This window comes from Ostrea edulis, chromosome 4 (assembly GCF_947568905.1).
Source record: "Ostrea edulis chromosome 4, xbOstEdul1.1, whole genome shotgun sequence".
NCBI lineage: Eukaryota > Metazoa > Mollusca > Bivalvia > Ostreida > Ostreidae > Ostrea > Ostrea edulis.
In genome coordinates, this window is record NC_079167.1 from 25,383,947 (window position 1) to 25,410,788 (window position 26,842).

Consider the following 26,842-nt stretch of genomic DNA (forward strand, 5'->3'; position numbering starts at 1 on the left):
CTAGATGATGAAAATGACAGGTCTCTTCCCTCAATTGTAACGAATTACTTCACATATAAATTCATTGTTTTCAAATTTTGAAGAATTTAACAGCAACTGTGCCATTTCCATCAATTTTTTTAAACAATTTTTGGGGAATTCTGTCACCCTGATCCAGTTTCTATTCATATTACGTCACGCGGTGTAGAAACACCTAATTTGGGATACGAATGATTTATCGTATGAGTGATATCCACGGATAAAGGGGTAAATACAGTGATCCCCCACTATATTGCCCCCCGTTATAATGCCACCCCCGCATATCGCCAAAAAAGTTCAAAGTCCCGTTTTCCTCGTTATGTAAAACCCCTTTATAACGCCATCCCCGGCATACCGCCATCCGCCAACCTATTAACTGGTACGATTTGGTCAATTACCATTATAATCACCCCCGCTAATTATCGCCAATCAACGGCAGGAAAATTTCAGTGAGCAGGCTTAAGCAATTATCTGCCATTATCCTCAAGGCATCAAAGTTTGGAGCAGATACTGAGTTCAAATATGCAGTATTGGTTTTTAAATCTGAGTATGGCAGACACACAGAAGTCTAAGCGTGTTGGGCATAAAACAAAAACTGGAAATCATTAAATACCCCTACCATTACGAGTCATTTACAACCACTGGACACCGGGATTATCCAGGCATTCAAAGCACGATGAAGTAGATAAAATTTGCTTGATTTTTTTATGACAGCTGTACACATACCCCCTCCCCCGATATAATGCCAACCCCGTTATAACACCAAAATTGCTGAGGTAAAAATGTTGGCGTTATAATGGGGGATCACTGTATGTGATAAATATAGGATCTCCCATGGTTTGTGGTTTGATATGATTTATATTCAACTAGTTGTGAGTTTTCTATCTCCGAGCCTAAGTGAGGAGATAGAAAGCACACAATGAGTTGGATATAATTCATATCAAACCACAAACCATCGGAGATTCTTTTTATTACATGTTAACAAACACACACACATCCCCCCCTGCCCCCCCCCCCCCCCCTCCCTCGGTTGTTCATTTACGTTACTGTATTGTTGGGATTGCTTCCTGACATTTTGTAAACAAACTACATGTACGTAAAATTGACATTTGTGACATCACAAGCGGTGTTGGAAAACAGTGTAATAAGTAGAATATATAATATCTGCCTAATAATCTAAAACCAGCAAACAAGAATTAGTGCTGTTGCATTTATTACCACTTTTTGTACTCTTTTTTTTGACATTTGAAGGAATTAAACAACCCTCCTGTAAGGTCTGGAGAAACAGGTTCTCCTGGAATCTTTCCCAAATTTAACAAACAACTGGTCACCATGCAGAGGAAACTGGAGGAAGTTGGAGGTATACATGCTGATTACGCCACCTTGATTTCATTTCTTCTCTTGATGTGATTTCATCTCCTGTGTTGATATAATTTCTCTATTGTGATGTAAAGTAAATTTTTTCTCTGTTGTGATGTTTAGTAATTTCTTTTTCTGTTGTGATGTGATTTCTCGTTGATGTAATAGAATTTCTCTTCACTTCTTAATGTAATGTTTTTGGGTTGTTGTTTTTTTTTTTACATCTTATAATGTGATTTAATTTCATTTTCTATCTTGATATAATGTATTCTTTTCTTCCAACTTGATGTAATGTTATTTCATCTTCAATATTGGTGTAATGTTTTTAAAAATATATCTTTTTCTATTTTGATGTGACTTCATCACTGTTTTAAGTGATATAATTTCTCATTGCCTCTTAGTGTAATGTGATTTTTTTTTTGATTTTTTTTTACATTTTGATGCAATGTAATGTAATTTTTCATCATCAATATTGATGTAATGAAATATAATTTTTTTTTTAACAAAAAGAAATATCACAAATGGAAATGTTGCTTTAAAACAATTGCACTTTATAGCTTCTTTTATTTCCCCATCTATACATGCAGTTCATATTATAACTAATCAATGATAAAGTACAGCGTTATACAAAGATGTAGTTTCCTATTTCAGAAAATGAAATGGAAGAAAAAGTACCAGATGCTACAAAGCTGAGGAAGGGAAAGAGGCAGAGAAACAAGAACAGTGAAAGCAGCATTGATTTATCCGATGTATCGCCAAAGAAAAGGAGAAGCACACACAGCACCGAGTCACTGGAGGGACAAGGAGAGGGTACCGGGTCAGGCAAAAGGAAGAGAAAGAGGAGAGATTCTGACACCGAACTCAGTCACAAGGTAGAGGGAGAAAGTGGTGAAACTGAAGACAAATCAAACTGTCCGAGAAAGGGCAAGAAACGGAAACAGAAATCCATGTCTGACACAAGTGCTAGTGAGTCGGACGTAAGTAAGTCTGGTGAATTCAGTGGATCAGAGACAGAGAAGAAAAGGAAGATTTCTCAGGAGAATATTGGAGAAAAGATTGGAGGGTCAGGTGAAAGCAATGCAGCAACGTCTAAAGGGACAAGGGAAAAAACTCCTGGGAGTAAATCAGAAAAGGGTGTTCAGGAGAGGAAAAGAGAATCAGGTGGAGATGCCGAGCTTCATCACAATGCACCACTAAAGTTAGAGAAGAAGGGTCTTGTTAGTAAGGCTGAGGACACAGGGAAAGGAACTCCCACAACAAAGAAGGACAAAAGAAAACGGAAGAAGAAACACAAGGAGAAAAGTTTGCCAGAGCTAAGAGTAATTCCTAAGTAAGACATCAGATTATAACGTTGTAAAATCAGTAAATTAGGCTCATTTTCATGGTGTGCCATGATTTTTTTTTACGGTTTTGTTTGGATGTAATATTATGGATATGGATTAAGTACGTTGGAACGTTATAAGTGTATGTACATGTATATGATGTAGTTTGTTGAGGTTTTGATTCATGAGATAGGGTTGCCCACAAAAATTCATTCCTCCCTAAAAATATTGATTCCAGGAAGTGAGTAGAAAATACAGTTGCAAAGAAAATACATTTGCAAGCCATCATGTGGTCTCAAACTTCCTAGTTACATAATCTATGAAACTAGCTGTAAAAATGCATAAAGATAGAATTATGTTCTGACAGACTTTGAAAATGCAACACCTTTCCCCATACATCGGCCTGATGTTTAAAATCCGCTACCTTTGTTATCTGTGCTATGAATTGTTTACGTGGTGCGAGTAGCATTGCATGAAATTTTCCAGATGCAATTCAAGAGCAATGACAAGATAAAAACCAGTTTTGTCATCATGAAGTATCTGTTGTTGATGGCAAAGGCACTTACAACTGAAAAAAATAAGAAAGTTAAACAATGCCAGGTTTAAGCAGTGATTTGCGAAATCAAGCACATGGGATGGTGCAAGCAGGCGTCAGTCAGTGGAGAGTAGGTAGACGTTTTAATGTTCTCATTAGCATGATAATCTGATTGATACTACTTCATTGCAAAACAGTTCATAAATGATTACCCAAGACCATTTGTGACAACACAACGTCAGCAGGGGTTTATACAGTAAGGCCAATTGTGGAATAGGTTTACAGCTGCTACAATGACAGCAAGGCAAATAAGTGGATACCATGGCAGAGCAATTCACCGTAAAACAGTTTCTCGAATATTGAAACGTCATGGGATTCTCTGCAGAGGACCTTACAAGGTTTACAACTTAAACCTAGTCATCGACGTTACAGAGTGCAGTGGGCCCAACAGCGGTTAAATCAACGCCAAGACACATTGTCTTGTTTTCTGATGAATCAAGATTGAATATCAGTGTAATGCAGACGGCAGAATACAAGTTTAACGATGCTTGCATGAATGCTACGTAGACAATTGGGTGCTTGAACAACACAGATTTTACGGAGGTAATGTCATGGTTTGGGGTGCGATTATCAAGATCTTTTGCTCCCAATTGGTCATTTTGCATGGAAACTTAACTGCTTGGTGGTATATAGACAACGATCTGCAGCCTGTGTTGGCGCCATTGATACAACAACACAGACAAGACAACAGATTAGTTTTTCAGCAGGACAATGCACGTGCTCACACTTTGAGATTGACATGGAATTTTCTTCAGAAATGGCATCAAGGTCCTTGATTGGCCCACCATATCTCTAGACCTTAATCTGAATGAACATGTTTGGACGAGCTTGGTAGACGTGTGCAGCCACCAGTCTCAGCCACAGAATCCACAAGAACTGGGAAGGGTGTTGTTGGAAGAGTAGCAGACTATTCTTGAGAACTATTCAGACCATTTGTCAGTCAATTGAACATTGCCTATGCGACGTCATAAATGCTAATGGTGGTTGTACCCAGTATTAGTGAACCAAACCAGAATTTTTGCTCACCCCTACTACGTTTGACCTCATTTGTAGCCTCTCAGGAAATAGCAATGATGTTTTTAAATTGAAGGATATATGACTTTATCTATGAAAGAATTATATACCATAAGTAAATCAAATTGATGAAATAGTATGACAAAATATTACCCTGTGTTGCATTTGTAAAGTCCCTCAGTATATATATATATATCAGTGAGTCACTAATGTATTAAGTAGTGATGAGTCACTAATGAATTAAGTAGTGATGTGTCACTAATGTATTAAGTAGTGATGTGTCACTTAATACATGATGAGTCACTAATGTATTAATACGTGATGAGTCACTAATGTATTAATACGTGATGTGTCACTAATGTATTAAGTAGTGATGTGTCACTAATGTATTAAGTAGTGATGTGTCACTAATGTATTAAGTAGTGATGTGTCACTAATGTACATGTATTAAGTAGTGATGAGTCACTAATGTATTAAGTAGTGATGAGTCACTAATGTATTAAGTAGTGATGAGTCACTAATGTATTAAGTAGTGATGAGTCACTAATGTATTAAGTAGTGATGAGTCACTAATGTATTAAGTAGTGATGTGTCACTAATGTATTAAGTAGTGATGTGTCACTAATGTATTAAGTAGTGATGTGTCACTAATGTATTAAGTAGTGATGAGTCACTAATGTATTAAGTAGTGATGAGTCACTAATGTATTAAGTAGTGATGTGTCACTAATGTATTAAGTAGTGATGAGTCACTAATGTATTAAGTAGTGATGAGTCACTAATGTATTAAGTAGTGATGTGTCACTAATGTATTAAGTAGTGATGAGTCACTAATGTATTAAGTAGTGATGTGTCACTAATGTATTAAGTAGTGATGTGTCACTAATGTATTAAGTAGTGATGTGTCACTAATGTATTAAGTAGTGATGTGTCACTAATGTATTAAGTAGTGATGAGTCACTAATGTATTAAGTAGTGATGTGTCACTAATGTATTAAGTAGTGATGTGTCACTAATGTATTAAGTAGTGATGTGTCACTAATGTATTAAGTAGTGATGAGTCACTAATGTATTAAGTAGTGATGAGTCACTAATGTATTAAGTAGTGATGTGTCACTAATGTATTAAGTAGTGATGTGTCACTAATGTATTAAGTAGTGATGTGTCACTAATGTATTACATAGTGATGTGTTTTTTAAACAGATTAGAATGGATACAACTGAAGAAGGAGTATCTCAGTCTTCAAAAAAAGAGTATGAACAATCTTAAGCAGACATTGAAGCAGATAAAGAAGGAAGACTTGCCAGAAAAAAACAAAGGTGCACTTTTAAAATGTTCACTTCTAAAGAAATGTACAAAAAGTTTCATTAACGCAAGAAATTTTGTCAAGCTATTTATCCTCAATAAGTTTGTTATATGTCTTGTTCGAGCATTTTTCATTCGTGTAGAGCTTTAGGGTAAGAGATGTGCCACAAGGTTTGACATGTATGTATGACACGTGGGGCTGTAGCAGTGAGGGTTCTTTATCATGCCAATGCCTACCATAACATGGGACCTCTCCCTACCACTAAAGGTTTGCCACAGCAAAGGCACCAGGATTAAGTATCAAACCAGGGACATCCATTTGTTAAACAGACGCTCTAACCACTAAGCTACTGCGACTAATGAACAATGTAATTCATTAAACAGGTGAAGTCCATTATACTCTCCTGCCATGCAGATGTATTTTTTTGAATAGATGATAGTGGAAAATTTAGTTTATCTTAGAAGGGCAAATGCGAAACTAGATCTTTCAGTCTTACAATCTGCTGCCATGTTTACAGAGCATCAAGAGATTGAAGCTTCTGATAAGCCTACTGTGGAGCTACCTGGCTCTGTTGTCCATTTTACCAGCGAGTCTCCAGTCTACAGGAAGCAGCTGAAGGTCAGACATATTTCCACTATGTTTATATCAGCATACATATACTGTAGTTAAGGTGAATACATGTCCCTGTCTAATTTTATGTTATTGTTGCTTCTGTAAATCTATTTGTCATTCTGTTATAGTTATAATTTTCTTTACCATTTTAAGTTCACCTAAGCTGAAAGCTCAAGTGAGCTTTTCTGATCACCTGTCATCCGTCGTCTTGTCTGTGTCCCGTCTGTATTCACATTTTCGACTTCTTCTCCAGAACCACTGGGCCAATTTCAATCAAACATGGCACACAGCATCCTTGGGTAAAGGGCTTCCAAGTTTATTCAAATGAAGGGCCATGCCCCTTTCAAAGTCGAGATCATCACAAAAATGCAAGAATAAGGTGGGGTCATTTAAAAATCTTCTTAAGAACCAATGAGCCAGAAGAGCTGAAATTTACATGTAAGTTTACTGACATAGTACAGTTTCAAGTTTGTTAAAACCATGATCCCTGGGGGTAAGTTAGAGTCACAATAGGGGATCAAAGTTTTACATGCAAATATATATAGGAAAAATCTTCAAATATATGACTCAGGTCAGTAATGTGACAGGCCTCATGTTTAAAGCTATTCTCTGCAGATTTTTGGTGTGTAGTTGTACAGTGAAGAGTTACAGGTAAAGTTTATGACCTATTTCAGCAGAGATACGACTCTTGCAATTCAAAATTTCAGAAGAGTTTACAATTTTCTGGACTTTTTTTAAAGTAGTAGCGTAATGACTTCAGACCTTAGCAATCGGTCAATTCAATGCGTTAGATACCTTAGATGTACAATATTCATCATTGTATAGACGTCAAAAATTGTTTTATTATTAGTATGACTGAGTGATTAAAAACATCAAAACCAACTACTACAGCTTTCTGAACGTTACCTGATCGGCCATCTTTGTGTACAGCTAGAGTGCAAGACCTAGTTGAAATTATCAGAGACGCATGTTTTCATTGGACAACCAACATTATCAGAGACACATGTTTTCATTGGACGACCAAAATTATCAGAGACGCATGTTTTCATTGGACGACCAAAATTATTCAATCATATGAGAATATTTCCCATGGTTGATATATTGACCTGATGAAATGGCTACAGATGTTGAATATAAGATTCTAGAAGATCTATATACGTACATGTAACTGGAAATATAAGAAATCTGATGGGTGTATTAAGAATACAATGGATGTTGAGTTTTGTCTTTGGTTTTTAGAATGACCTAGGTTCTGAAGCACAAGTGGCCTATGTAGATGTAGTGGAGGGAGAGAAGGAGGGTTATGTCAGGTTTAAGGACGCTGCTAGTGCTTCAAAGACCGTAGATCATTCCTGGCCCAACTACCAGTTTTCCTTACTGACAGGTATGTAGAACACTTGTTCAAAGTTATACTGTAAACTGGGAAATCTTCACCATTGTTTTCTTGTCTTTTACTGTGTTGTGTCTATTTCTGTACACAGCTTTTAAATTTTCTCCTGATTGCTTTTATGTCCAAATTCTTAAGGTGTACATGTTTTATGCCCATTCTATATGAATGCTATGGCTTGGTTATGATTACTTCAGTTTAATTTTCACAGTTTGACATCCAGTTAAAATAAAGAAAGGAAATGGAGGAAATGTAAAATACTGTGAAAATACAATCCTGATTACGGCATTTCATTGGTATTGATATAACTTCTTCTAATGGCAGTTAGGGCTGTTCCATTAAAACATATGAGGTACCCGGGGACGGCAATTAAAAAAAAATCTATGGGTGGTTGTCATTGGTAGAAAATTGCATATATGGTGGGTACCTACTGCCAGAAAAACTGCATCTGTGGGTGGTTGTTTTGATAAAATCTTTATTTTTAACCGAAACTGAGAGGAATGCAACAAGGGAAGGGAAGGGTTGAAAGTAGAATGCGAAACAAACGCCGTTTTCTGTCTTCATTTTATCTCGGTCGATGAGGTTCCACGATCCGGTTATCGTTTCCAGTTTGACTCTAAAATTATAGCGACCGGAAGTTAGGATTGTCTCCCTTGTCCAAAATGGAAAACGAAACGTGCTCGTGGTCCATTGAAACGGTTTTTGATTTTTTCTAGCTGCAATAATGTAGCCCTATCCAATTTTTTTTATTCTGACGTTTTCGGGATGAGGCTACAATTCCATTGGATCTCCGTAATGGTGCAAAATAATTTTATGAATAACCGATAATAAACTCTGCACTGTGTATTAGTCCCAAATGTTGTTTACACCAAAAGGAGTACCAACTTTGTGCTCGGGCATGTCTAATAAAGGTGTTTTTCATTAAATATATTGTACAGCATGCAAAATTCTTCGTCTGCTCCGCCATGCTTGTTATTGCAAAATCTCGTAGGTGGATCTAATGAAAAAGCTAAACATTGACAATCGGCGCGAAAATGTAGTTACCTGAGCCACTTCGACAAAGAAAGGAAAATCATATTGTTGCAGAAAGAATTTACACTCTGCTGTTCGGTTTTTAACTTGATATTAAATTCAATACCGACGAAATAGCTTTCGCCTCCATGCTTGTCCATAAGTCCATTAATGTAAATACTACTTTATATGACATGCAAATGACTTGACAATCGGAAGTACATCAAACTTGGCGCACAAATATGAATCGAGAAATTGGAATTTATCGAAATTGTTGAAAACGGTAGAATAGAGCCTCACAAATCTTAAGTTGCAGGTTGTAAATTTATATATTGACTAAGAAACATAGAATATCATTTTATTTATGTAAAGAGACACATTTTCTTGTTTTTTAATACTCAAAATACTAGTCAATACTTATCATTTCCATTAGTGGAACTCTTCAAATTAAAGGCGCGTAAAGTCCTGCTACCGGGACAACATAATGTAAACACATTACTTAGGCATACATAATATGAATTATGGTATCGAATACATATTATAACCGACTGCAAACCACAACACTGATTAAAATTCTAAAGTCAAATTTAGGAATTGATTATTCTTACAAGAAAACAGACGAACTTATTAAACTATGTGAGGAAGAGAAGCTACTAAATTTGCCAAGTCTGACCGATATAAAGCGTCAATCGCAAGAAGAACTGTGAAGGGAAAAACCTATATGCACATCCAACACAAGAACTTTTCTTGTAATTAATGTGATGAATATGTTTTTAAAGTTATTCTGTCAGACTATGAAGACATTCTATTTTATCATACAATTAGGACAGGTTCATATGGTATGGACTTTGTAATCATACACGTACACCCCCCCCCCCCCCCCCCCAACCCCATCAGTTTCCATATTTTAGAACAAGTTATATACATGTATATACCAAACTGCATTTTTAAAAGACGTTTATAACACTAATTAACACACCTAGTGCGTTTCCAAACTGCATCTAAGCTAATTTGAAAATTACAAAATATTGATGGACTTGGGTGTCCAGAGAACATCGTTGTTTGGAATTTTTAAAATAGGTGTGGTGGAGTTTTAAAAACATGTAACATCTTTAATAAGATAGTGTTAGAATATTTGAAAAATGCAGTTTGACTAATGGTAATTTTATTTAAAAATACACCATGTATTTTAACTTTTAAAAGGGGTGTGTGTGCTATGACCGTTTCGTTTATGTCCCAGTAATCTCGCACTTGCTCGCGAGATTTGTGCATTTTCTTACCAATGACGCACAAGAGTCATCAAAGCGCGATAACTCCAACGAGCTGGTAATGAGACGTATTTTAAAACTTTTAAGGTAGGTCCCTAGTCCTGGACCTACTTGTGATTTCTCAAAAATTTGAGTTTAAATACTTAGATTGTTCATTTGAGGGTATGATAAAAACAAAAAAAATGGGGGGTTGTCAGTATAATGAGTAAATTATGGTATTTTTATTACGTGTACCCCATTTATCAAACGGCAATATCAGAATTCATTGAAGAAGTCCTAGAATATGTCGATAAAATTTTGTTCGAGGTATGATGCTGCAATTTTTTTTCCTCAATTATGAAATACGTATGTATAACTAAATAATTAAATGTGACATTTTAACACAGTTTCATGGTTTTAATAATGGTACAAAACTGAACTCAATACAGGCCCTCGGCAGTCAAAAATACGGCACTGCAACACCACTAATATGAATATTTTAAAAATTTGACTTGTGATTTTTCATTCAAACTCGCATATTATTTTCATATATGAATGCTTGTTAAAATACATTTTAAAAATCTGCCCTTTCTCAGCATAATACAGCGTCTCAATTTATATTTACATTTTTTGTCCAAAATAGCCATTTTGAAGATGATTTTCACGTAATAGAATATAACAAGTGCAGAATTGTTTTATTTAATTCCACAAGTGCATTATTGCATATCATGAATTTTTTTTAATATACAGATAATTTTAACATGTAATACCCCTGTATATCAATTAAACAAATATGTACCTCTGGTTTTATGTGTGAATTAGATGACAAAAAATGGAAAGAAGATTGGAGCCATAGTCTACTCAAATATAAGTGATTGAGTGTTATTGTATTCATTTTACTAAATTAAAAAACATCCAGGTAAATGTATAAATACGTTTGATAATAATAGTACGTGAACCAATACCGGAGTTCGATCCGGACATGACGTCACGCTACTAGACCCCTACTTGTTGTTTTTGAACATTTACAATACTAGACTTTTTATAAACAGGTAGACTTATAAAATTAATTTAGTTCATCAGGTTTAAGAAAGACAGTCTTGATAAAATAAATTGATGGTTCTATGATCAAGCTTCATTGATGGCCAGTTATTTGAATGGTGATGACACCCAAGATACTCTTCTCTTTACTATCATGCTTGGGAACATCTGAAAATAGACCTCTATTCAGGGGTTATAAATAGTCATTCATACACATTGAATTTAAAGAAAAAGTGTAATTCACATTTATTTCACTTCTATGGGTGGTGCCGCACTTTCTAAAATTGCTTCTGTGAGTGGTCCCTCATTACATTTTTATGCTTCTATGGGTGGTTACCCAAATTTTAAAGTGCCTTCCCCGGGTACCTCATATGTTTTAATGGAACAGCCCTTAGGAGAATTTCCAGGTCACACCAAATAAAAAACATTTTGTTATTGATAGTAAAACACAGAGGCTTAGCACTATGGCATTAAACACACTTGCAGTATACAATGGCCATAATCACTTGAACATTGATATTATATGACTGTATATTGCTGTGATTAACCCCTCTGTACTGAAGGGGTGGTGGTGAGGGGGATGGGGGGTGTTTACTGTAACGACCATGTCTGTACATCTGTAGACACAAAATCACTTCTCACCTTAGTACAGGAAATCAAAGCAACTTACTCATACTGCACATCTTGTGATGTTTCTTCCTACTTTTAAATGCTGCGTTTCACTTACATTTTGTGCTTTCAGTGACTCTGGTGAAGGACAGCATTTAGATCTGTTCACATCTTACATGTGCAATATAAACCAAAATTGCTTGTATGACACATTTAGGGGAGGGGTGCTTTTTCCAACTTGTGGTCTCAGTGCTGCAATCGACCTATTTTTAACTCTGGTGAAGTCCATTCTCCCCTTTTGGCAAATGGAATGCAAACCAGACTTGCTCATTTGAGAAACATTGAAATGCTTTTCCCAATTCATGGTTCAATGCTTCCTCTTGTCTACATTTCGTGCTTCAGTGACTGATTCAGGATGACATCTAGGTCTTTTCCAAGCTTAGTACAATTGATACATGTACAGAGTATGTCAACAAATGCTCTGTTTAAGTGTCACTGATTTAAAAGTTATTAGGGCCCCTCATGAAATGTGGGATATATGTACAGTGGATGTTATATAAGATGCATGGGTCTGACATGAAATGTGTGAAACCTATAGGAATCACATTGCCCGTCTGTCTGTCTGTCATTACTTTTGTTGCATCACAATATCTTGAACATTTTTCAACATAAAGCTTTCATATTTATACAATTAATAAGTTTGTTGATCACTAAAGAAATGCGCCTATTGGTTTTTAGCTCTTCTGAGCCAAAGGCTCAAAGAGCTAATCATGTGGCCATATGTCTGGCGTGCGGTGTGCGTCAACTTTTTGGAAAAAGGGCTATATCCCAAGAACCCCTTGGCCAATTTTTGTCACAGGGTATCCTTGGCCCAAGGTCTTTCATTTGTACCTTTAACAAGGGGAGATAATTAGGAAAATGCAAACAAAAGTAGTGGTTGCTAAAAATCCTTCTTCTCAAGAACCACTGGGCAAATTATCACCAAACTTATGCATAAGGATGAGGATAGGTTGAAGATAAAAAATTGTTCAAGGCATCATCCTGGGGCAAAGGGTGTGGTCTCAAGGTCACTTCAAAATTTACCTTAAATTTTGTTTTGTTAAAGTAATTCCACCCTCCTGTGATGTCATCAGATTTTGCAAAATCAATGATTTATTTAAATTTATGCATGATAAGAACATAAATTTTGTTGGGGTCTTTTCTGATAGGTATTGTAAAAATTCTTGTTAAAAATAAACTATTTCAAAAGTCTAAGTTTCAAAATATTGAATCCAAGGGCAATAACTCTGTTTTTATTGATTTCTCCATGAAGTCTATTATATGATAGATTTCCTTTATTTTTACAGACATTTTGTATATTTTTGTGAAGATACGTTTCATGAAATTGTTATGAATGCTATTATATCGTCATAACCAGTTTGTATGACATTTTGATAACGCTGTTTAAGGAATATTCCAATTTTCTGACGGTGATATATGATTCTGTTTATGTACGTCTCGCATCTTAAAAAGCGTGATGACCTATGTATTTTATTTGATAATTTGTTAGTTTTAACTCAAATGAATGGAAATAAATGCAATTTTTAAACTTGTATCAGATAAAACTGCAAGTATGGAGTTACCTTAAAACTTTGATATTTTGCTTAGTATAAGGACTAGGATCATCAAATTTTGTCAGTTGATGCATCTAAGGACCTAATATCGTTGTCTCAAAAGTAGGTCATGGTGACCTACTTTTTGAATTTCGCATGTAATTATTATTAAATGGATTTTGATGCATATCTTGGACACTTTTGAGCCTATGATCATCAAAAGTTGTCAGTTGATGGATGATGGGACCTTGAATTGCGTCATATAAAAAGTATGTCACCATGACCTACTTTCTGAATTTTATGGCTAATCATTTATGAATACATTTTAGGTTATTTCAGATACCGAGAGGTTTAGAATCATCAAACCTTGTAAGTTGATGCGTCTAGAGGCCTCAAAACATATTTATATAAAAAAAAAAAAAATAGGTCACAGTGACCTACTTTTTGAATTTTGCAGACATTCAAATTTCACATTTTCAATTTTAGATGCATATTTTGGACACTATGAAAGCTAGGATCATCCATCAAACTTTGTCAGTTGATGCATCTTGAGTCTTCATAGTTTGTTGACCAAAAAGTAGGTCACCATGACCTACTTTTGGAATTTGACGGCTATATTTTAATATTTCAGATACTATTTGACTTACAATTATCAAACTTTGTCAGTTGATGCATGTTGAGTCTTCAGAGTGTGTTGACCAAAAAATAGGTCACTGTGGCCTTCTTTTGGAATTTGATGGCTATATTTGAATACTATATGACTTGTCAGTTGATGCATCTTGAGTCTTCAGTGTGTCGACCAAAATTAGGTCACCGTGACCTACTTTTGGACAGGTACATTTAAATTTTCAGGTACTATTTGACTTAACATCATCAAACTTTGTTAATTGATGAATCTTGGTTAGTGAGAATTTTTGCCTGTTCTACAATGTATCAGAAGAGCGATTCTAGGCCCATGGGCCTCTTGTTTGATCATGAGGTCAAATGTCAAGGTTACAGCAGACCTTCCCACTTAATTTACTACGCTTAGAGATTTTATATTTTATACAAACGTAGTTGAGCTTGTGTAACAGGAAGGGAGAACAATGGACCAGACTGGGATTTGAACCTGGGCCCCCTGAATGTCTAATCAGGTGCTCTACCAACTGAGCTATCTAGCCACTGGCAATCAAACCCGACTGACTGCTACATTCCTACCTCCTTAAATGTCTTCGCCCTCGAAGATCCAACCCAGATTCTGTTTGCACCTGGCAGGACTTTCACCTGCAAGTCCAGGGGTGGTCAACAGCACCAAATGTAACAGGAAGGGAGAAAATGCAACGGACCAGATCGGGACTGCAACCCGAGCCCCCAAAATCTCTAGTCAGGTGCTCTACCAACTGAGCTATCTGGCCACCGGTGATACCGGCTGACTGCTACACTTGAACGTGGAAAGGCAGATCTGGGAAAAGAACATAATCACTCCTCTCATTATAAACACTAATGAATTCTGTGTCATTAGCGACAGCACAAGTAAAATATGGATTCAGTTCTCGGTGGATTCCTTCATGGCTGGGTCAGTTTTATAGTTTTGAAAAAATATGATGTAGAAATGTACTCTTTTAAAAGTAGACCCAGTTAAATAAATGTTTATTCGGTATATACATACATTCAAATATACATACATAAATACGAAGGAGAACCCCTGAAAGCTCGAAATCGTATTTCCAATGGGGTCCTTGGATGCACAGATGTTGGCACTAGGGGATCATTATGTGGGAGGAAACCCTTATGGCTGAGCAGGCGACTCTCGAATACAACCACTGCCGATCATAGGGATCAAACTCAGGTTCCAGCTGTGAGAAGTGAGAGTGCCACCTCTGCGCTACTTCGACACCCTCAAGGATGTGTCCTGTGGAATGTTAGTCGCTTTAGGATAGCTTTATATTACAGATATAGAATAATCAACAAACAAAGACGTGGAAATTACAGACTGTATTTACAGATCATGTTTCACAATCAGCACGTGTGAAGCAGAAATAGATTGAATGATTTTGTCATAATTAAAAACAAGATTTCAAAAGGTTGTATACAGTATTTGAGACGTGACACTTTTCTATGAGTTTAGGGCCTGATGAGGAGACTTACTGGGAGAAACTGAAGTCAGACAAGATGAAGAAATATCAGAATAAACAGAAAAAGCAAGGCAAAAGGGGACAGAAGAAGGTAGGATGAGGCATCACATACAATTTAACATATTTAAAAATTGTTCTCTTTTGCCATGATTTAATTTCACTTGTAAAACTCAATCAGGGATTTTTTTACCCCTTGAATCCAGGGGCCAGGGCCTTCAAGTTTGGGAAAAATAGCGATATTTGATTGAAATACAAATAAATAAGAAACACAAGCAAAAAGTTAACCATTTGATATTTTATTATCAATGTGACAGGCTTAAACAAGCATTAATTTCCGGTCTTTGGCAGGGAAAAAACTGTCACAATTTTTTTGCAACAGAGTGGCACTGAGGTTGGATGGCCCCTCATGGCATATTTTCATCAAAGTATCCATCATTTGGGAATTTTTAGGCATCATTTTGTGAAAACACCTGCTTTTCAGCATTGGGAATGGAGTAGAATTTTGGTCCTCTACAGACCCTAAAAAAATCCCTGTCAATTGAATAGGTTCCTTTAAGTTTATGAGCATTTTTCATATCGTTTAAACTGAATTGACATGGATTAAACTTTGTTCAAAAGAAATAGAGATCTATGATTGGTTCATGAAATGGACGCTTGGCCTTGCTGAGTCGGTATTGTATTGTTGTTGTGCTCTTTAACTGAGCTGCCGTACGATTGATCCAACATGAGGAGGATTTGTAACACAGCATTGTACCAAAAACCAGACTCCTCCTATATTGTAGCATTAAAAGGTTTTACAAAGTTTAAAATGATCTGTAGAATTTTGTAATAATGCGTGCTTTAAAAAATAAATAATGAACTTATCAATATTACAGCTAATTGACAGAGCGCAGAAACTGAACAAGGAGAACATGGATCGAATACACATCCGATACTCAGAAGAAGACTAAGGGACAATACAAAGACTGACCTAGAGATGTATTCAAAATATACATAGTGCACTCACTTCCACTTTGTACATTTCATATTCTGTGTGTCATTTTTATACGCCTGTCGTTAGACAGGACGTATTATGTTATGGCGCTGTCCGTGCGTCCGTCCATGGTCATGTTTTCCGGACTTTTTTCTGTAACGGATGCATGTACAACTTTGAAATTTGGTCACTATATCTCTCTCAATAATTGTAAGAGTGAGTTTGCATTTCAGCTGGATTGGTCCATCTTGACCTACTTTAGGGCTCTAAGAAGGTCAAACAGTTTTTTGGACTTTTTTTCGTTACAGATGCAGATATTGCCCTGAAATTTACACATAAGCTTCCTTTTAGAGGAATACAAGTTCAGTGTGCATTTCAGCTGGATTGGTCCGTCCGTCTGTGACCTACATAGGATTAAAAGTAGGTCAAACAGTTTTCCGGGCTTTTTTTCATTATGGATACAGATCTTGCCCTGAAATTTAGTCAAAGGCTTCGTCTTGGAGGAATACAAATTCAGTTAACATTTCAGCTGGATTGGTCCATCCTTGATCTACTTTTTGACTAAAAATAGGTCAGACAGTTTTCTGGACTTTTTTTCATCATGGATACAGATATTGCCCTGATATTCAGTCAAAGGCTTCCTCTCAGAGGAATACAAATTCAGTTAACATTTCATCTGGATTAGTCCATCCTTGACCTACTTTTGGACTAAAAATAAGTCAGACAGTTTTCTGGGCTTTTTTTTTTCATTATGGATACAGATATTGCCCTGGTATTTAGTCAAAGGCTTCCTCTCGAAGGAAGACAAGTGCAGTTAACATATCAGCTGGATTGGCACACAATGACGTACAGTGCTTTAGAATAGAAGTAGGTCAAACAGTTTTCCAGATTGTTTTCGGTATGGTCACAGGTATTGCTCTGAAATTTAGTCACAACCTCCCTTTCAGAGAAATACATCATCAGTTCACATTTCAACTTAATTGGTGCACCATGACCTACTTTAGGGCTAAAAGTAGATCAAATGGTTTCCTGGACTTTTTATCATCATAAATAGATATTGCACAGACATTTTGTCACAATGTCACTCTCAGAGAAATACATAATCAATTTACATGTCAGATGGATTGGTGCACCATGACCCACTTTAAGGCTTTTCTATTCAGAATGTGTGTTGTAACAATTCCGAGTGCACAATATGCTTCCAGGTTGAATTTCATTGTCCGATGGGCGTATATTGTACCGTTTTCGGTACTTCTGTTATTTGATTATGTTACAATAAAGCCATGAATCAAATTTTGTCTATATAATTGTCATTCACATTCATATCAAATTTATACATGTATATCAAATGCATGTCACTAGAATTTTGATTTAAGAAGGGCATGAGTTCTTTACATCTACATAGCAGACCAATTTGTTGTCAAAATTTTTAAAACTTTATGTTTAACAGTAATTATTCTTTATTTTAACTATTAAAAAGTTTCTGTTCATTAGACCCAAGACTGCGGAACCTTAAGTAGCAAGAAATGAAATATGCAGCATCCGTTACAGTCAAAACGTTTGACGTCACAGTGCAGTGGGCAGATGCTAACTCGGAGCGAGTGAATAGATCTAGCGCCACACCGGCGGGAACATTTTTCATTGCAGACTCCCTTGAAAACAGAGAATTGAAATTCTAATTTCTAAGTTGATTTTCAATCCACTTAGTTTTACATTTATTGTAGTAATGAATTATTGTTAAAATTTGGTAAGATGTATTCAGAACAAAAGTATGAGGTCTATAAGAGATTAAACCAAAGGGAACATTTTTAGTTCAGTTCCAATCCATCGAGTTGATAACAGTACAATCAGCTGGTAATAGCACCGCGAAAAACTGCAGTTCCTGATTTCAATCAACTTTTAGCTTCCATTTCAAGGGCAAAATATATTTGGAAAATCAACGTTTTAAAATTCAATTCAACCATGCATGTTTATAAATGTGGATAACATTTCAAGAAAACAGTATACATGTACGTGTATATGACACTCCATTGACGAAGAAAGTAGGAAGACCGTTCTCCTTTCGCATGCTTGTTTACGCATACTTTATTGCAGCTATCGCAAAAAAGTTAATTACAACTACTAGCAGCGCTTTCATCGTTATTAATAAGACTGCGTTAAATGATATGTCTATATAATAATATATATTAAAAGGGGAGAAAACACAAATTTTAAACTTTAACGCAAGTGTTTTCATTTCATTTAAAAATATTCAGGCTTTACATTTAAACCATTTTAAAATGTAACACCTGTAGATTTTGAAATGAACGCGCTTGCGTTAAAATGAATCCCAAGTTTTGTTTTTTATTTTAATTTTTTAAAAAATATTTTATACCGGACACAGAATATTTAATAAAATTGGACAATTTGGAATTGTCAAATTTTAGGGACCGGCTCTTTTTCGAAACGACAGAATATTTACATAGATTACGCTTTACCGTGGAATAGAATGGACAGATTATTTGCTATATGTACTTTGAATAATCCTCCTCTTGGAATTAAACCCCTAATAACGTTTGCCCCAATCTCTTCAAGCCCTGCAATAAATAATTTTTGTTAGAATGGGCAATACTATCACAAGCCCCAGCGGCTACGAAATCTATATTAAGTTTCCTATTCTGCATATTTAAGCTAAATTCTAATATTTAGCAGCAGTATAAAACAAGATAGTTCTTTTTAATATATACATGTATATACATACGCTTACAACGAAACCATTTTTCTCATTCAGTACAACAGTGTATCATTCTTGTTACCAATGTAGATTATTGATACTTCTCGTTTTTTCGTGGTGTGTGATTTTTGTTTTGGGTTGTGTCGAAAATTTGAGTTTTAAATAACCAACAATGTCGTGGCCTTTTCAGTGCTTATATATATATATATATATATATATATATATATATAAAAGCACTAAAGTTCCAACAACACCCGATACCTCAAAGTGTCGGATTCACAACATGGATACAAGGTCAAATACAAAAAATTATACAAAGCACTAAAATGACCAACGACACGAACAACGAGATTGTCAAATTTTCGGGACGACCCGTCCCTTCTTCAGGACAAAGGAAAAGAATTACATAATGTGGTCAATATCAACAGAGCATAATAACAAAAACTAACTACATATAGTTTTTGTTATTATGCTCTGTTAATATTAACCACATTATGTAATTCTTTTCCTTTGTCCTGAAGAAGGGACGGGTCGTCCCGAAAATTTGACAATCTCGTTGTTCGTGTCGTTGGTCATTTTAGTGTGTATATATATATATATATATATATATGTCATTTTAGTGCTTTGTATATATATATATATATATATATATATATATATTTGACGATTTTGGACCTGTTCTATAAAGTTAGAAACCTGGGGTTACAAAATTCACAATTTTGGTACGTCCGTTTCTGCTTTACCTAAATGTGCATTTAGTCTTTATGTAGCAAAATTAAGACGTCTTTCAATGATAAATCACTCTGGCCATTTCGACCCCCACCTTGGTACCAAAATCCCTACCCCTGGGATCATGAAATTTACAATTTTGGTAAAGAACTACCTGCTTCGTTTTAATATCCATTCAGATTCAATTCAGCATCAACAGAATTATCTTCACCTTGCATAAAGATGTTATTTGAATGTTTTACACATAACACTATATGATAAGTTTTGGTCCTATCACAGTAAATGGTAATTTTGTCTGTAATACAGACAAACGCACCGATTCCTGTGATCCGTCACTTAATGGAGCACCAAAATTAAACTAAAAATAATTGAAGATATTTTTGATTATTTGAAGATATCAATTCATTTGATGATTGATTTTACAAAATTTTAGACCAATGGGATTGTTCTTGAATGTGGATTTTTTTCTCTCTTCTCTTTTACATTTTGCTATCATCTGTAAAATAAATATAACCATTGCACGTGACACTGAACGTTGAAAAATTATCATTGTAACCCTAGAATTTAAAAAACCCAACCTGTGAATGATTTATTAATATAGCAAGAGAAATAACTCTTGCCTTTTAGCTGTTGTTGCGGTTGGTTGAGATTCAACAGTGTTTCCGTGCGGTCACTACACTTACGATCGTGAACCGTGTAGGTGCGTTATATTCGTGATGGAGCTGAGTGGGAAAATCGAGCGAGGTTTCTCATGCTCAGTTTGTAGTAACAAGTATTCTTATCCCAAAATTTTGCCGTGTTTTCACACATTTTGTGAAAAATGTGTTGAAGCGTGTGTAGTGCAAAAAAATGATGGCAAGCAGCCGGATTTACGATGTTCAATCGAATGTCCTGTCTGTGGGAGTGAAAGTTTGGCGCCAAATTCAAATGTATCTGCAAATGACTGGGTACGATCACTGCCACGTAATCTTTTACTGGAATCGCTGATGAATGCTAAAAATGGCGACGGCAAATGTACTCCTTGTTCAAGAGCTATGGAAGATAAGGAAGCGAGGTACCAATGCCTGAGTTGCAGAGAGAACCTCTGCGAGGTGTGTTATTCATATATGCATCAACGCATCGAGGGATACAAGGAACACAGTGTTTCCAAGTTTGGGGAAGCTGAAGTAAACCTGGATGTTAACAACGACTGTGTTCTGCATCCCAGCGAAATCCTGCAAGAATACTGTGTCCCGCACCAGCTCCTCTGCTGTAGAGTGTGTGTGGCATCAGAACATCGAGCTTGTTCTGAGTTCATCCCTGTAGATAAGATTGCTGAGACGAAGGGTACAGACATCGTGCCGAAAGATGTCCTGTCCAAACTTCTCGATATCAAAGAAAAGGCAGATTCTTGCCTGGCACCTTTGAATGAGGAAATGGAGGGTTATGAAATGAAACATGCCGACTTTCGTAACACGGTCATGTCAACTGCAGAACAAATGAAGAAGAAGCTTCGAGAAATCCAGAATGTTTTCAACAATCAACTGCAAGAAATACAGATAAATGAATCTAAACGCCTTGCATCTGCCAAGAAGCATTTAGAAGCGTTCCTGAACACACTCACGGGAGCGGAGAAGTTGCTTACCATCGTTGCAATGCGTGGAACCCGAAGACAAATGTTCATCACGTCATCCAGAGTTAAGCTACAAATCCGTAGACAGTTCGAACGTCTGGAAGAGCAATATGGAAAACAATATGAATTTGACTGTCAGTTGAATTGTGACGTAGAGAAGTTGAGGGAAATTGAATATATTGCACATATGAACGAAAGCAAGACGGACTTAACTGCTGTTTCCGAATTAGAAGACGAGTTGACATCATTTGAGGAAAGTTTGGAATTTGATGACTTGACATCAGAGGCTGTCGTGGACCCATTGAAACTAAAAGCGATACAAATAGCTAATTACAGTCCGGAAATATTTAGATTCAGAGATGGCGCTCTTTTGTTAGATGGCACCGTTTTACTCTTGGTTGGTAATGGTCTACAAGGGCTCCACGATGGAGAAGTTTCCGTCCTTTTTGAATTGGAGGAAACGGACCCCTTTTCATTTCGTGGGATGTGTCTGGACGACGACGAAAAACGGCTGTTTGTAACTACAGACAACAATAAAATCATAGAATTCACTATCCAAGGAAAGAACGTGCAACGAATCCGAGATATTAACACCATCGTTGACTGCTCAGCTATTCGCTACTCCTCGGGGAAATTCTACTGCAGGCTGTCCAACAAAGATTATAGCATAGCGATTCTTAATGAGGAGGGAAAGCCTCTACGGTACCTGTCTGGACCGGACAGCAGCAGTTTCGACATTGCTCTTTCAAAAAACGGTCAACGTATTTACTTCAGTAGGAAAACCACGATGTCTTGCCTGTATGATGGAGGGAAGACGGTTTTTTACAGAGAGAATCTGATTACGGGTTATTCCCACAAGGATTATAGGGGGCTAGACGTAGACCAATACGGAAATGCGTACGTTTGTGAGAGAATAGAAGGCAAGATTGTACAAATCTCTAACAACGGGCAAACGGTCAGAACGTTTCTCGAACCAGGCCCCCGTCCTGAGATCATTAGGTTCGACATTGAACGACAAAAATTCTGTGTAATTCGTCTGCCTTCTCAAAGTTATTTTGTCGACTTCTGTGTGCAAATATTTGAATTATGTATTGCTGATGAAAATGAAGAGGAGATTGAGAACAATGCTGAATAGAGCTAGAATCTACGGTTCACTTTATTAGAATAGGAAGGGTAATATAGGAATATACTTTGAATTATGACCAGTAGTTGAATATTTCTTTTTTTATAAACTTAGGCCTAGCACCAATTGGATAAATCGCTGAAACATTTTTGATCTTTTGTCTAAAATAGTTACATCCCCTTTTTAAAAAAAGTCAGTTTCGAACACGTGTCAGATATTTTTTTTAGAAAACTGTGATTGAATGTGTAGAAGTTTTCCATAGTTTATGAAAACGTTGCCTATAACTTTTTTCGATATCGCGCATTCATTAGTGTAATGCGTAATATTGTTTCTGAATGTTTGCAGCATACCCTTATGAATATCTAACTAACTGTTATTGAAGCCAAAACACCATCAATGCAATTTGAAAGCCGTCATTCCTCCAAAGACAGAAGAGATTGAGAACTGCTTTTCAACAATTACAAATAAATGGAAATCACTTCATTCTATACAGTTTACTGTACAGCACACTATGGTTAAAACCGTATGTTTGATCCGCCTATACAGTTTACTGTACAGCACACTATGGTTAAAACCGTATGTTTGATCCGCTCCGATATTCTGATATCGCTAATACAAAATAATGAATTATTGACATTAAAATATTGGAGCAGATCCAATATCTGGTGTATTAGCGGCATCAGGTTATTGGAGCGGATCAAACATAATCAGATTGCTATACAGAGCTATGAAGATTCAGTGTGAATATTGATAAATGTCGTACGAAGGACACGACATTTGTTATTCCTCCCACAGCTGTTCGTGTATACTTGAGTTCTGTCAGTACACGTGAGTTCTGTCAGTACACGTGAGTTCTGTCTGTACACGTGAGTTCTGTCAGTACACGTGAGTTCTGTCTGTACATGTGAGTTCTGTCTGTACACGTGAGTTCTGTCTGTACATGTGAGTTCTGTCTGTACACGTGAGTTCTGTCTGTACATGTGAGTTCTGTCTGTACACGTGAGTTCTGTCTGTACACTTGAGTTATGTCTGTACACGTGAGTTCTGTCAGTACACTTAAGTTCTGTCTACCCGAATGCGAATGCTGATCATGCTTGGGAATTTAAAACTTGTAAACATTTCATGATAGTTATGATCGGGTTTATGTCACTTAATACATAAGTACATGTATTTATTTATTGTTAAATATTAATATGTAGGGATTATAATGGACAGCCTTCTTTCTGCAGGTCTTTCATTCTTTTGTATATTTGTATATAACCGGCTTTCACGCCATCGGTGTCACAGATTGGATTATTAAATGTTGTCTAGTGTTATTAACATGGCGCACATACTAACGAGTCGCCTCTTCTTGGATAGAACAACAAACCTGAAATATCTTGAATAATGCCCTTCGTGCTACAGTAGATATGGTTAACAATATTTCTGTTTTGACTATGTACGCCTTTGTAAATGTTCTTGACCTTTGATCCCGAGACTTAATGTTTGTATTTTTTCTTAATATGCTCTACTTACTCTGTTCTACCAATTAAAAAGCGTGTTATTGTCATGGTGTTTTTTTCTTCAGATATATTATTGATAGAAGAGATACTTGGTATTATAACTGCTCGTTTCGTTTTTCGGCATGTTCGTTGGTTTTCAAGGTAATGTGTGACAGTTCAAGGTCACCAACAGGGAATTTTGAGATATCCAGAGTTAGTACTTGTAGGAATGCTACAAAGTATCGTGCATAAAGTCATGTTGCGAGGGGATGCTCCTTGCAATGGTGAAACATTTCATCGACATTTATGGATATATCGACACATCAATAACCGAGTGGTTTGCAAGTGCGAAAACTGCAGTACTTATACACGAGAATATAGCAAGCTAGGCAATTCATTTGCTTATTCTTAACGTGTGATGTATACTTCTGTCTTTACGCCCCGCTGCTTTACTAGGGATATAAAGGCAGTCGTGGTATACAACAACAAACGCTTATTTATTTGGGTCAGCCTCGATGACCACATTGATCGCGATCAGTGTTTCATGTGTCAGACTCCCCGGAGCGACGCCCGTCAATCTACAGGACATGTTAGTACACAGGGACGCACACAACTTGACCTCCCTCTCTCTCTTTATTAGCTGCAATAACGTAGCTTTCTCCGATTGTTTTTATTTTTATTGCAGCTGTCCCTTTATACATGACAATTTACATAAATACATGTACAATACAATGTATTTTACAAGGTGCATGATCATGGACACGTTACACAGAGCGGGGCAAAATACACGTACACTTTTTTTTCCTTTGGTCAGAAATTATAATGAGGATAATGTACGTTTTATGATTTGCCATCCCTCTTTTTCTCCCTCTACTGAAAACATCACGTTATATACATATAAATATATATCAGAAAGCTTCATCAATGAGGTGATGGCTACCTTAGATTGCACTGTATCGCAGAGTTGCATTTTGTATATAGTAAATAAAGAAACGTGAATTTATTGACCGGAATGTTCGTTCATTAACCTGGCAGTCGTTCACTTACATGTCAATAATCCCGGAGAGAATGTATAGATTGTGGAAGTGTGTTGGCTATATATCCCCTTTGGTTACTTACTGTGGTTAATCTAGCGTACAGCATATTCTATCATTTACCGTGTATTCCCTGTAAGCGCCCTTGTTCCATAAATCTCCCTACTCGTCATTTTCAGTTTCACACAAATAAGCGCGACATCCCTCACTAAATTTTTAATGCCCTGTTATCAGAGATTCAGGGATATGTTGTTAATGGTCTGTTCGTCTGTCATTTTGTCTGTCCGCAATTTTTTTAAAACCTTGGCCATAACTTTTTAATGTATGGTGACAGGGCTTTCATACTGCGTATACGTATTCCTCGTAACAATACCTTTCTTTTGAAATATTTTTGTTTACCTTTTGACCTTTACCTTGGGATTTGGCCTACTTTTGAAAAACTTTAACCCTTGCAAATAGGTGATAGAGCTTTCATATTTCATATGGTATTCCTTTTAACAAGACCTTCCTTTAGGTAGTAAAATATTTGACCTCATGACCTTGCGGTTTGACCTACTTTTGAAAAACTTTGTCCATGGCCATAACTTTTAAACGGTTAGTGCCGGGGCCTTTTCAGACCGAACTGTTTGACCTGACCATGAAGTATGACCATGCGGGGGCATTAGCGTTTCACAAATGCATCTTGCTTTCATTGTATAAAAATGGAAAGGTGAAGATAACGAACAGTGATCAATCTCATAAATCTTACAAAGAATACAAAATTAAGAATAGGGCAAACACGAACCCCTGGAGATACAGAGAGGGGTCAGGTGCCTAGGAGTAGTAAGCATCCCCTGTCGACCGGTCACACCCGTTGTGAGCCATATATCTTGATAAGGTAAACGGAGTAATCCGGAGTCAAAATAAGGGTGTAAAGAACGACCTGACAATTGGTATGAAACACGTCAGACAGCATTTGACCCAATGATAGATTGTATTGATAAATTAGATTTTTATAAGGACCATAGAATTTGCAAAATCCTGACATTAAACTAACTGCAGAACTGTAGTTCTCTGAGAAAATATTGGGATGACCTGTCCCAATATTGTCTCGGAGAGCTACAGTTCTGCAGCTACTAGTAACTTAAGATTATGCTGTTGAAACCCCTGTAACATCAACTTATTTGTCAGTAGCCTGTCTCGATTTAACAACCGATCAAGCGCATAACAGGATCTTACATGTACGTATCGAAAAAGCTGAAAGATATAAATCACCATATGCAGGTGATCATTGACGATTGCTACGTGAATATTGGATGCTGACGATGAGAAGCTAAGTCATAAAGTTGAGTTGTTAGTACGCCGTTAACATCAGTGTTCAATTCAATCTAGTTTTAAAAAGCTGTCGAGGGATATATCTATGTTGATCATGCAGTTATGATGTCAATCACGCGACAAGTGATATTTTAATTAAAATGAATATTCTAGTACATGTATTACCTCGAAAGTGTCTTCGCCAATGTATTTTAATTTGAATGTATATAAACACTTGCATTGTGTTCAGGGCCGTAACTGCCGATGAGGCAGACGAGGCAACTGCCTCGTCTGATTTTTTGGCAAAAAAGAAAATAAAATTATATAAATGTTATATTATAGGATATATGTTTAAAATGAAGACAAGCACCTTTGTCTTTGACACCATATTACGATTCTTTACATAGTACAAATGAAACACAAACATGATAAATTGGGATTTAAAAAGTGTCATTTTCAGTCGTAAAGTCAATCGGCGGCCCCCAATCCCCTGCCTCCCCTGATTTAGAACCCTACTTACGGCCCTGGTGTTACGAAATAATGAACATTTTTTAGATGTGCACTCTAAGCGTGATTGAAACGTTACAATGACGTAGATGTCCTTAAACGAGTTGCCTGTTTCCATGGTTACCCAGTGCTTTTGAGACATTACAGCCCT

General features: G+C 36.4%; 2 protein-coding genes across 2 annotated transcripts in view; both read left to right on the forward strand.

Annotated features, from left to right (window-relative positions):
* The window catches only part of LOC125671596 (la-related protein 7-like), a 23,480-nt gene extending 5,988 nt beyond the window's left edge, over positions 1–17,492 (forward strand). The window contains exons 6-12 of the mRNA XM_048907421.2: positions 1,270–1,378; positions 2,029–2,707; positions 5,511–5,626; positions 6,131–6,231; positions 7,465–7,609; positions 15,220–15,317; positions 16,102–17,492. Of these exons, the coding sequence (XP_048763378.2) occupies positions 1,270–1,378; positions 2,029–2,707; positions 5,511–5,626; positions 6,131–6,231; positions 7,465–7,609; positions 15,220–15,317; positions 16,102–16,176 (1,323 nt within the window). The 3' untranslated portion in view covers positions 16,177–17,492. The remainder of the gene's footprint in view (positions 1–1,269; positions 1,379–2,028; positions 2,708–5,510; positions 5,627–6,130; positions 6,232–7,464; positions 7,610–15,219; positions 15,318–16,101) is intronic.
* Positions 17,493–20,675: 3,183 nt separating this feature from the next.
* Positions 20,676–22,388, forward strand: LOC125672034 (uncharacterized). Its single transcript, XM_048908092.2, has one exon. The coding sequence runs from the start codon at positions 20,676–20,678 to the stop codon at positions 22,386–22,388; it is 1,713 nt and encodes a 570-aa protein (XP_048764049.2).
* The last annotated feature ends 4,454 nt before the right edge of the window (positions 22,389–26,842 follow it).